Below are 13,540 nucleotides of genomic sequence, written 5' to 3'. Positions count from 1 at the left end.
TGGCTTGAGCAAGGGGTCACTAGGTCTGCTGTAGCCCCCCCTCATCAAGGCACATATGAGAAAGCAATCAATGAACAACTAAGGTGCTGCAACGAAAAATTGATGCTTCTCATCTCCTTCCCTTCCTGTGTGTCTGTCCCTATCTGCCTCTCTCTCCTCTCTCTCTCTGTCTGTCACCAAAAAAGAAAGAAATCAATGTAATACACCAACAAGACAAAGAACAAAAACCATATGATCCCATCAATAGATGCAGAAAAGGTATTCGATAAGATAAAACATCTATTTATGTTTAAAACACTAAATAAAATTGGAATAGAAGGGAAGTACCTCAACATAATAAAGGCCATATATGATAAACCATAAGCTAATATCATACAAAATGGTGAAAAAATAAAGGTTTTTCCTCTAAAATCAGGAACAAGATAAAACTTTCCACTCTCTCCATTCTTATTCAACATAATTCTAGAAGTTTTAGCCAGAAAACTAAACAGGCAAGAAAAAGAAATAAAAAGGCATTCTTATTGGAAAAGAAGTAAAGGAATCACTTTTTGCAGATGACATGATTCTGTATATAGAAAACCCCAAAGACTCCACCAAAAAAAAAAAAACTATTAAAAACAATAAACCAATACAGTAAAGTTGCAGAATACAAAATCAATATACAAAAGTGTACTGTTTTTCATAATTTTCATTATGCCAATAATGAAAATTTGGAAAATGAACTAAAAAAAATAATTATGTTTAAAATCATAACAACAACAAAAATAAAGTACCTAGGAATAAACTTAACAAAGGATGTGAAGGATCTATATACTGAAAACTACAAAACATTATTGATAAAGAAATTGAAAAAGACACATGAAGTGGGAAAATATTCCATGTTTATGGATTGGAATAATCAACATAAAAATGGCCATATTACCCAAAGCAATGTACAAATATAATGCAATCCCCACCCAAACCCCAATGTCATTTTTTAAATAAATAGAACAAAAAATCACCGTTTGTATGGAACCATAAAAAAACCCGAATAGCCAAAGCAATCCTGAGGAAAAAGAATAAAGCCAGATATATCACACTACCTGATTTCAAATTATACTATAGAGCCACAATAATCAAAACAACATGGTATTGGCAGGAAAATAGACATATAGACCAATGGAACAGAATTGAGAGCTCAGAAATAAAACCACATATATATGGACAAATCATCTTTAACAAAGGAGCCAAAAACACACAATGGAGAAAAGAAAACCTCTTTAATAAATGGTGCTGAGAAAATTGGAAAGCCACATGCAAAAGAATGAAATTTGACTATAGTTTGTCCTCTTGTACAAAACAATTCAAAATGAATAATTAATTCAAAATGGATCAAAGACCTAAATATAAGATCTGAAACAACAAATTATGTAGAAGAAAACATAATAACAAGTGTTGGAGAGGCTGTGGAGAAAAGGAACCCTCATTCACTAGTAGTGCGAATGCAAATTAGTATAATCACTATGGAAGAAAATACGGTGGTTCTTCAAAAAATTAAGAATAGAACTATCTTTACTGGGTATCTACCCCCAAAACTCAAAAACATTGGTTTGTAAAGACCAATGTTCATTGCAGCATTGTTCACAGTGGCCAAGACATAGAAACAACCAGTGTTACTCAATAGAGGATTGGATTAAGAAGATGTGGTAGTATATACAATGGAATATTTCTCAGCCATACGAAATGATGACATAATGCCATTTCAGACAACGTGGACAGACCTTGAAAACATTATACTAATGAAATAAGTAAATTAGAAAAAACTAAGAACTATATGATTTCACACATAGGTGGGACATAAAACAGACTTATGGACATAGATAAAAGTGAAGTGGTTACCAGGGGAAAGGGAAAGTGGGGGAGGGGGAAGAGGACATGGGGGATTAGGGTGCTGGGTTGCTGCGAAGGGTGTAAAGAAGGACAAATACAAGGTGATGGAAAATGATTTGACTTTGGGTGATGGATATACAAGATAATGAACAGTTCAAATGCTATAGAAACGTTCACCTGAAACCTATGTACTCTCGTTGATCAATGCCACCCTGTTAAAGTTGATTTTCCAAATAAAATTTAAAAAATTTTTTTTTAAATGGTTATAATGCAATGTTATAAGTGAAATCAGTCTCCCAGGGGCAGTTCTCAGCTTCCACTGGAGTCTGCAGTCTCCGTGTCAGAGTTGTGTCAAGTAGGGCAGGGCCGAGCAGGCCAGGTTCCAGCACTCACTCACTCATCCCTGCCCGTTTAAGCCTGTCTGGTCTGCAGCAAGGAGACAACAAAGGACACCCCACTGTTCTACTTTGGACAGTCACAGATTTCATTTGAGGAAATAATTATGGAGCTAACAAAAAATTGAAAATGGGTAAAGAGAATCAAAAGGTTAAAATATTGTTTTTAAGTTAAAAAAATAAAAATTGGCCCTGGCCGGTTGGCTCAGCGGTAGAGCGTCGGCCTGGCATGCGGGGGACCCGGGTTCAATTCCCGGCCAGGGCACATAGGAGAAGCGCTCATTTGCTTCTCCACCCCCCCTCCTTCCTCTCTGTCTCTCTCTTCCCCTCCCGCAGCCAAGACTCCATTGGAGCAACGATGGCCCGGGCGCTGGGGATGGCTCCTTGGCCTCTGCCCCAGGCGCTAGAGTGGCTCTGGTTGCGGCAGAGTGATGCCCCGGAGGGGCAGAGCATCGTCCCCTGGTGGGCAGAGCGTCGCCCCTGGTGGGCGTGCTGGGTGGATCCCGGTCTGGTGCATGAGGGAGTCTGTCTGACTGTCTCTCCCCGTTTCCAGCTTCAGAAAAATACAAAAATAAATAAATAAATAAATAAATAAATAAATAAATATTAAATTAAAAAAGAAAACCAATGTCTCATAAGAGCTATGCTTTTTAGTTGAGAGTAATAGGACTTACTCTTTAACATCATAACTGTATATTTTTCCATTATTATTTGAAAATTATCAAAGAAAGAATTTAGATGGAACTAAGTGAAATCATATATAGAAATGCACAGAGGCTAGTAAGTATTGAATAGGAGAATAGAAGACATCAATCAGATTTTAAAATTGATTACATAGAAGCTCATCAGCTCTCCTGAGAGTCAGAGACATTCGGTAAGTGATTTGCCCAGCAATATAAAGGAAGAATATTTAGTTGGAACAGAAAAGCAACTTCAGGTGGGTCTTAAGTATACATGGACAATTATATTGCCTGAGGTCATTCGCTCTCCCACTGGATGACCTTTTCACAGCTCTCTTTCCTAACCTTCCAAATCCCGCCTTTCCCAACCTTAACTGCAATGATAAATTCTTGTTTGAAAAAAGGAAAATGGAAACAATCATCAGAGACTTTTCAGTTTGTCCAAACACATCCATCAACGTGCTGCTCTCTCCACTGTATCTGCCATCTCTACACCTATTATTATAATGCTCTCCTCCTCCAACACCTCCACTTGAACCCTGGACCCCATCTCCTCTAGTCCACTCCAGCACTTAGCTCCAGTCATTTCACCCTCTATGTTACGCTTGAGCAATTTTTTTTAGACAATCAATTCTATCAGCAAAAACCATATTATATCTTCCTCCATCTTAAAAAATTAAAAGCCCCTTTTGACATCAATATCCTCCCACTTGGTTGCCAACCAATTTCCATCCTGTTTAGCAAAATTCTTTATAAAATAGTCATCTATATTCTCTGGCCTTAGCTCTTTTCTAATCATGTCTTAAGTTCACTCCAATCAAACTTGCACTTCTATCACTCCACTTATTATTGTCCCAAGATCAACAATAATCAACACGTTACCAAATCATGCTCAACCTTCATTCTTCATTTACTTAATCTGCCTAAACATTCAACCTTGCTGTTCATGCCTTTCTTCTCCAATACTTTGTTCCTACCCAGGACATCACCAGCTTTGGCACACAGACGTGCTCCTGCCTCACACCCCTTGTATATGCTTTTCTTCTACCTGAAAAACTATCTGGGGAGGAAACATTTTTTTCTGTTTCCTGCTCAAAAAAAATCTTATCAGAGAAGCCTTTCCTGACCATCATATATAAAATAATTCCACCCTTTGTCTCCCCACACTACTTGTATCTCCCTTATCCTGTTTTGTGTTCCACATACTTATTACCATCTGATATATACATATTAATTAGTTTATTGGTATATTATTTATGCTTCCCCCATTATTGACCCTTCCTCTCCATAGGTCAGTGGTTCTCAAATGTTTTGAAGTCAGAGAGCATTTAAAATTCAATAAATAATTGTAGGCACACTATATACAAATTTCTGAAAAATATGTTATGATAACTAAGTCAAATATTAAAAAAGAAAAAATAAAGTCCAAGTGTGCTTTTATGGTAATTAAACAAAATAAATATGACAAAATTAAATTTATTCTGACATTAAAAAACATTTTTGTTACATTTTTTGTTATGCTTTTTTAGAATTTGTAAAAAAGAGGGGTTAAAAATTTTTTAAAAATGACAAAAAAGTTATCTTTTTATATATATAGATACATTCTTGTAAGATTTAGTAAATTCGGCAGGTCCCAGCACAAATGTGTTAAGTTTTTTCATTCTTTGTTTATGAGAAACATGAGCCTGACGTATCCTAGTGATTTTTCCCATGTTTGGGCATATGTTTGAAAGGGAAATTCTCATTTCCTCGTCAATACACTGAAGAATTCCTATATTTTTACTCTTGTGTTTAGAGTAGAAAATCCTAATTCACATAAATAAGATGTTGAAAATTGTAGTAAAATGTTCAAAGCTTTTTTAGATGTTGCTACATATTCGTCTTTTATAGAAATCAAAAGGCTTCAGAGACAATTCCTTATGTTTAATCATCAATCCACAATCAGTGGGTATAGCTGCCAGTTCTTCTTCTGTTAATGTTAAACCAAAATCACTTGAAACTTCCATAAATGGGTTTCTAATCCAATCATATTGTTCAGTGTTAAGTGATGAAAAATGCTATAAATTATATTCTGCCCATCAGCCATCAAGTCCTATTTTGTTTACATTTAACTTTTGCTCACTTCCAGAATCAGATTCTTCAATATCACACTTCTTTTTGAGAAATCTATCCATTTTATTTGGGTGTATTTATCTAAAAATAATATAATGATGTGTTAATAATAAATCTAATAATAACATGTTAACAAAAAGAGCAGTATTTCCATAATGAATTGGTATAATAGAGTAACTACAGTATATTTATTTTTATATCTGGGCACATGCCGTGAACAAGCAAAGCTAGTAATTCAAGATCCCGCATGGGATCAGTGAGGATTAAGAAACTACGTGAAATTAAGAAAATATGGGGTCGGGAGGGCCCTGTAATTGCTGCTGGCAAGAACAAAGTGCACCCAAAACCACATCTTGCTTTACTTATAAGGCAAAGTGAGGCCATTAGCAAATCTTAACTTTACACCAAACAAAGGATAGAAGAAACTTGCTTCCAGTCTTTCTGGGGAACATGAGGGGTAGTGTAAACAATCCAGCACCACAGCTTAACAGCCTTTTGCAACCTAATTAGGCAAGTGAAGTGGGGGGTTGGGCAGACTGCCAGCTTACAGCCAATTCCCCAAACCTCTGTCCCCCAAAAATCTAAACTCCAAAAACCCTGTTGTTTTTTGGTCCCCAACAGGCACATATTTCTGTGGAATACCATAGGGCGCACCTGGAAATCTTCTAGAGTGCACTCTGGCACACACTTTAAGAACCATTGCCGGTAGAGCGTCGGCCTAGCGTGCGGAGGACCCGGGTTCGATTCCCGGCCAGGGCACACAGGAGAAGCGCCCATTTGCTTCTCCACCCCTCCGCTGCGCTTTCCTCTCTGTCTCTCTCTTCCCCTCCCGCAGCCGAGGCTCCATTGGAGCAAAGATGGCCCGGGTGCTGGGGATGGCTCTGTGGCCTTTGCCTCAGGTGCTAGAGTGGCTCTGGTCGCAACATGGCAACGCCCAGGATGGGCAGAGCATCGCCCCCTGGTGGGCAAAGCATTGCCCCATGGTGGGCGTGCTGGGTGGATCCTGGTCGGGCGCATGCGGGAGTCTGTCTGACTGTCTCTCCCTGTTTCCAGCTTCAGAAAAATGAAAAAAAAAAAAAAAAAGAACCATTGCCATAGGTAGAGGTACTTTGGTTGGTTCACTGCTGTGTTTTAGTTTGGCACATAGAGCAGGGGTCTCAAACTCAATTCAGCATGTGGGCCGCAGAGCAAGATCACAGCAGTTTGGCGGGCCACACTAAGTCTACAAAAGGCAACTGTTAAACAACACTTTTCTCACTGCAGTTGAAAACAAAAAAAAATCAGTACAACAAGCACAATCATACATGCAGTTTACTCAGTGTCACAAAACGACCAGAAACTGTAGTTCGCATCACAACTGCTGTTAACTAAGCTAATATCTAGCTAGGATGCTAGAGAAATGAAAAATACAAGTAGGCCCCTAGGCTTACTTAATTTTATCCAAAATATTTTGAACTTCGTGGATTAGTCTGCGGGCCGCGCAAAATTGTTCGGCGGGCCGCATGTGGCCCGCGGGCCGCGAGTTTGAGACCCCTAACATAGAGACTTCTTCATGAGTACTTTCAGAAAAAGAAATAAAGAAAACTTGCCACCAAATCTCCCAATTTCAAACAGAATATTCTATATGAAAGTTGATAAACAATAACAAAAACTGACCTTTTTATCATGCATTTTGTCATGTCTAAGATTAAAACTGAAGGCATGAGAATGCTGTTTGGGCCACACCGTAAAGCAGTCACAGCTCTAAAATGCATAACCAATAATATCCAACCTTATAAGCCAGACACTTGCATATGCTTTGGGGCTCAGCCCTCAACCAGTTACTAAGAGAAATAAGAAAAAGAATGCCTCTCCTTCACTCCAGAAAGAGAACTGAAAGCAGGATAAGAACGGGACAGGTAGAGAGAGCAACAGAATGTGAAACACCTCCGGTTTTTTCCACATTATACAATACATCTGCAAGTCTAATTTATATCCTATAATGCCAAGTACAGCACACTGTTAAACTACCTTTAACTTAGATATTTTAGGCTCAGCTACACTGATATGTTTCTTAATAAATTGTGAAGAGAAATGTATCAGGCTCAGCAAATGTAGCAAAGAAAATGTAGCAAAACTTGCCCTCTACCAAAAGACATTGGTTTCCATACTTGTAGCAAGGAGACGATCTTTCCACACACACAAACCCAAAGTAGCCTCGTTTGCCTCCAAGTCTGGAACCTTTTCGATGCTTGTATTCACAGCAGGAGCTTAACCTGTTCACCTGCATCCCATTCAGGAAAAAGGTGAGACTGAAGGGGAAACCATGGTGCCTTTTGGAAATAAACTGAAAGGTCTCTGCAATTAAAAAAATAAATAAATGAATTAGTGAAATCAACTGACTTTGGACTAACATATAACATGCTTCTACTATTAGATAAGTACAATATTATGGTCTAGATCACCTTTTAACTTGGGGACAATTTTTTAATCATTAAAAATAATTATATATTTTATATTTGTTAAAAAATACTCCAAACTTTCATACTAGTTCTTGATTTGTTATACAGTGTGTCCATAAAGAAACCCTCCCAGTTTCTGTAGGATGATGTGGCAGCATGTGCGCATGCACAGATGATGACGTAACACCGTGTATACAGCAGAGCAGCCCACGGCCATGCCAGTCGAGATGTGGACGGTACAGAGGAAAGTTCGGTGTGTTCTGTGGCTCACTAAATTTGAATCCGTGACCAAAGTGCAACGTGAATATCAGCATGTTTATAACGAAGTGCCACCACATAGGAATAACATTACTCAGTGGGATAAGCAGTTGAAGGAAACCGGCAGTTTGGTGGAGAAACCCTGTTCTGGTAGGCCATCAGCCAGTGATGAGTCTGTAGAGGCTATACGGGATAGCTACCTAAGGAGCCCTAAAAAATCTGTGCATGAGCCCACATCGAACTGCACTGAATAGGTATGAAACTGGGAGAGTTTTCCTTTTATTTGGTGCAGATTTCACATTTCTATCATCTTTTGTTGCTTTCCTGTGACTGGTCAAAAGTGCACCAGGACTTTACGGACACACTGTATATACATACATATCACTACCTATCATTTTATAAGCACTGACTATGCCCAACATGATGTCTGATTATCTTGGGTGTGTTATTTCTCAAAAACCACCTGAGGTGGGAATATTATTAATATTAGTTTCTAGATGTAGCAATTAAGGCTTAGAGAAGTCAGTAATTTACCCAAAATCATACAGTAAATGGGAAAGTTAATATTTGAATCTACACATCTCTCTAGATTTCATACTTTTTCCTTGCTATGTTACCTATTGAAAAAGTACGTGACAAAAGACTAGTGTGAACTCAGCAATGCTTTTAAATAAATGTGTATTTTTAGTTGTGATTTAATGTCTTCTAATTCATAAATGTGAAACCCATCTTGGCTCCCTCAACCATCCAAAAGTCCCACCAATAAATTAAAAACCACTGCTTGCAATTAGATTTTAATTATTACAAGTCTTTAGAAAGGTCTTTGAAAAGATCTGTCACTTATTACAGTATATTAAAATATGCCTACATCAGTAGTTCTCAAACTTTAGTACAAATCAGAATCTCTTGGAGAGCTTATTGAAATACAGATGCTGGGCCCCACCCCAGAGTTTCTGATTCAGTCGGGCTTAAGAATTTGCATTTCTCAATTTGCTAGAGATCATACTTTGAGAACCCTGATCTAGATGTGTGCTGCCCTGCAGGCTTGTGAAACTCATGAGAGCTGAAATTGGTCATACTCTTCTTCGTCTTCCCAGATCCCAGGACAATGACATAGGAAGCTTCAGATAAATAATCAGTTAATTTTTACTTTAATCTACTTTTTTCACAGTCATCTAGAAATAGTGTTTTTACCACATTATGTCTCTAAAAAGAAATAAAAATCAGATGTTAAATAAGTCTATTAAAAATAGACTTATAGAGAAGGTAATTCTGTAATTTATACCTTTGTATCTGTGATGTGAAATTAAACAAACTAGGAGAGATAAAGCTAAAAAGATAATGTCTGGGGAAACTAAGATACAATAGATTTTAAAATTCAATTGTCTCTGTGCTGTGATATATGGAGTTTTTGGAGTTGAGTACAACACTTTCATTGAAGAAACTTGAATGAGGCATTCATGTGATATTATCCATTCTGCTTCAGCATCACACCCCAAGTTCCCCACCCTGGAGAAAGCACACCCAAGGAGATGCCGAGAATGGGCACAGGACATCAGCTTCTAGATGTGATGCCCTTCCATTTAGTACTCATATGACTAGAGAGCACATCCACCAATTAATTCCATTTCTCCTTTTTTTCAAACTAATTGAACAAGAATTGACACCCTATTCCTTTATTTCCTTATTATTTTATAATTTTATATTTTTAATTTTAGAGAGACTTCTCAACCTTGACTTGATGGTTTCTACATGGAGTAGAGGAAAGTAGGTAGACCAGAAATTTGCATTTCAGAATTCTCATCTATGAAGTGGAGATGGCCAGAGGTGGGGGTAAAGGAATGTGTTGGATGAGGTGACTCAGTACACCCACTTCACCGAGCAGTCTTAAAGTTCTATATGGTACGATATTGGAAAGTATTCTATAATGTTTATAAAATGTAGTTATTCATTGTTGACTGACAATAGGTAGCACTATTTTAGGCACCAAGAAACAAAAATATTGAAAAAATATTAAATGTGGTCTCCTCCTCTAAGAAGTTATAATTTAGCAGCAGAGACACAATATATAAGATTTCTATTGTGAGGTCACTAAATCCTCCCCCCTTAAAACAGTGTCTCTGAAAATGAACCAATACTTAACCTGAGCAGTGTGAAAACTTTTTGTCAGAACAGAGGAAATCTAAGACAGTCCTTTCAAAGTTCAGGCTATTTTCAAGTCTGTTCCAACTTTGATTTTCCACCAGGTTCTCTTGTGTTTCTTTTGTTCATGGATATAAATTCTTACCTGGCCAGGTGTTAAAGATGGCACTGCCCACATGGATGGGTGTCACTTAGGTGAAAATTTTAATTGACTTCTTACTTGGGAAGGGGCATGATTATGCTAATGTATGTTGGGGGAGGCTTTCACATCAAAAGGTTGTAAAAGGAGAGGCCAGGGGACCATTTGAAGAGAGAGCACATTGTTTCAGGGGAGAGTGATTACATTCAAGGAAGAGCCCATGGAGGCAGGGCAAGGAAGCCATGTGGAGGAGGCAGCCAAACTGGCGGAATGGGGAAGGAGAAGCCAGTTCCTGGAGGAGAAGGAGATGGGAAACAGGGTGAATAAGACTGGTGAGGTGGAAGCCTTTGATTCTAGAAAAACTCGGATAAAACAGTAGCTTTATGAGCACTGAATGAGTGGGGTTTGGAGCCCAGTGTGTGTTTTTACTCATTTGCCAAGTGCGAGTCTAGAATAAAGGAAAGTGGAACACCAGTTTTTGGCTCTGTGACTCCTTACCGTCTGTTTGAATCAAATGCAAACCTGTGCTGGCCAGGCAGCTGTGATGGCAGCAGTGGCTACTGGCTTACACTAGGACTCACCAAAAGTTGAAAGAGACAAGAAAAAATATTCCCTTAGAACTTTTGGTGGGAACATGAACCTGCTAATACCTTGATTTTAGACTTCTGGCCTCCAAAACTGTGAGAAAATAAATTTCCATTGTTTTACACCACTGATTTGGAGGACATTTTTATGTCAGCTCAGGAAATTAATGCATCCACCAACAGATCCACTTGCACAAGGTGAAGTCTTTACCAGCTTGAAGTGTTTGAACACAACCTTTGACAAATCACTGGATGACCACTAAACTATAAAAACACAAGGACAACCTTAAGAGACTAGCCTAAAAAAATGAAAAATATAATTTAAAAAGAAATCTGAACATGAGCATCACTGACTGTATAACAATGAGAGAAAGAATGAGTTTTATAAGATTGTTCTGGATAAGTTACTAAACAAAAAACAACAAATAGTAAGAACAATATCCTTCAAGAGAGAAAAGTCAAAATCCAGAACCTGTAGCTGCTCTACTACATGATCTAAAATGTTTAGTTTTCAGCAAAAGTAAAAAAAAAAAAAAAAAAGACACTTAAAGACAGGAATGTGTGATCTATTCTCAAGGGGCAAAAACCATCATACCAACTCCTAGGAATATACTAAAAAAAAATAAAAACAGGTATCTACATAAAAACTTGTATTTGTTTATCTACAACAGCATGATTTATAATAGTCCTAAAAGTGGGGACAATACAAATGTCTATCAACTGAGAATGAGTAAATAAAACATGGTACATCCCTATGATAGAAAATATGTTGGTGATATAGGAGCAGCTATTGATAGATGCCACAAATGGATGGCTCTTAAAATCATGATGCTAGCTGAAAGAAGCAAGACATAACATACTATCTATTCTATAATTTCATGTATAAGAAATTACCAGAAAAAGCAAATCTATAGAGAAAGAAAGCAGGTCAGTGGTCATCCAGAGCTGGCTTAAAGAATAAAAATTAACAACTAAAGGCACAAGAAAACTTTTAGGCATGATGGAGACATTCTAAAACTGTTTTCTGATCCATAATGACTGCACAAATCTAAAAAAAAATCCTTAAAATCAGTGAATTGTACACTTAGAATGAATGAATGTTACAGAATGTAAGTTATACCTCAATAAAGCTATTTTTAATTTTTTTAAAATCTGGATATAATAACAAGTAAAAGATAAATAAAAAACAATTAATAAAAGTCCCAGTACAATGAAATGCTTTGGTTCTAAGTGTAGAATAAGATCTGTAGCCATCAAAAGATATGGGTAACTCAGACTAGAAGTTAGGTGAGAAAGTTTCCCAGCCTTGTTTTGAGTCTTAAAGGATGGGGAAGATTTAAATTTAAAATCCTGTTTTAAATTTGAAATCCACTGTCCTAATGCAGACAAAGGAAATATCACACAAAAAGATATGGTAACAATTGGGGGTGGGGAGAATTATGCAGAATGTACAATTGGTTACAACAGAATTAGGTTTGGAAATAAAAGAAAATGGGGCAGAAGCTGAAGGATTACAAGAGGGCCAGAAAACAGTTACTTTGTTCTTTGTATCTCCATGAACCCAGGAGGCCAAGGTCTGCTTTGTTTGAAATGATGGACATAGAGAATCAAAATGCCTGTGAAGAATGCATTGTTCACAAGTAGCAGAAATTTTCAGTGACTTCCTAGGTATTCATAATAAGCAATCAACATGTGGCTTGATGTCTAAAATTAAACCACAAGACGTCATGAATTACTATGGGAATAAAAGATGCACTTGCCACATTATTAAATAATTAATTTTATTATTTCTCATTCAAAAGCAAGACAAGTTAATGAGTGCCACATTTTTAATGAGTTCACTGCTCCAAGCAGAATGTTAAATTTTTTTTAACAGAAATCTTCTAAAACTATTCACATTTTACTAAATCGTGCACAGCTTTGATTTGTAAAAAGGGCAGATTCTTTTCAGTTCAGCTAAATTGCTAAGATTGCTGAACCACAAGTCAACTCTGAGCCACTGCACTTTTCAATTTTGAATAATTACTTTCCTGGCAATCAAGGACAAACTGAGACAAAATTATTGTGTGTACAGGATTCAATTACTTAAGTCCCCATTCTATTCTATTAGTCAAGACTACCCAATGACATAGCAAAAAGACAGTCCCGGGGCCAATATGTATGCAAAATGACACTTAACTGAGTAACACTCTCTCCTAACCTTCGACTTTGCACACTAATCAGATGTATATCGTCTCCCCAAAAATCATTCAGCTAAGCCTTGTTTTTTTTTCTTTGTAAGCACCATGTATTTCAGCAGTCAAATAGACTTTATATATGCATTTTCTTGAAAAAAGAGCAATCTAAGACCCAGGAAGAGTTTTATTATGTTAATTCTGATTTTATAGCTAAATTCAGCAATTCTTCTAAATAAATAGTTGAAAGTCATACTTTTAAAAAGTGCATATATCTATGCCACTATCATTAGCAGTTTCATAGCCATCATTTTATGAAAACGTAGGAAGTTCTTTGCTGCTAGAATAGCTAACTGGGGCTGGAGAGTACTAAGCAAAGGTCTTGCACCTTAGTCAGCAGCCCAGTGTCTGCTCTTGAACCTGCTCAGAGCTGCATGTGTGACCGTAGGAAACCTGTACCTCTGGACTCCTCTCATTTTTCTCATCCACAAAATGGAAAGCAAGAACTCTCAAATGCTATGACAAAATGGGACAAAGTAAATTATATTTCAAACAAGTATATAAAATGAGGGGAAATATTTCCCGTATTATTAAGCATTCATTTTAATAAATGTTATATATTTTTATAAAGTAAAATATGTATTTTACTTGACATTAAAATTAACATTCAAGTGTTTATCTTTTCTTACATTGGAAAGTCTTAATATTTAATCCCTAAATATGAATAGTTTCTCTTTAAGTACTTG

At 37.1% G+C, this 13,540-nt stretch overlaps 1 protein-coding gene across 2 annotated transcripts in view; it reads right to left on the bottom strand.

The window, feature by feature from the left end:
- Positions 1 to 13,540, bottom strand: part of ERICH3 (glutamate rich 3) — a 141,511-nt gene that overhangs the window by 41,868 nt on the left and 86,103 nt on the right. For both annotated transcript variants that reach the window (XM_066268881.1, XM_066268882.1), the window contains one exon: positions 7,207 to 7,393. In XM_066268881.1, the coding sequence (XP_066124978.1) occupies positions 7,207 to 7,393 (187 nt within the window). The remainder of the gene's footprint in view (positions 1 to 7,206; positions 7,394 to 13,540) is intronic.

Source organism: Saccopteryx bilineata, chromosome 3, assembly GCF_036850765.1.
Source record: "Saccopteryx bilineata isolate mSacBil1 chromosome 3, mSacBil1_pri_phased_curated, whole genome shotgun sequence".
Lineage (NCBI taxonomy): Eukaryota > Metazoa > Chordata > Mammalia > Chiroptera > Emballonuridae > Saccopteryx > Saccopteryx bilineata.
This window is presented reverse-complemented; position numbering and strand designations above follow the sequence as displayed.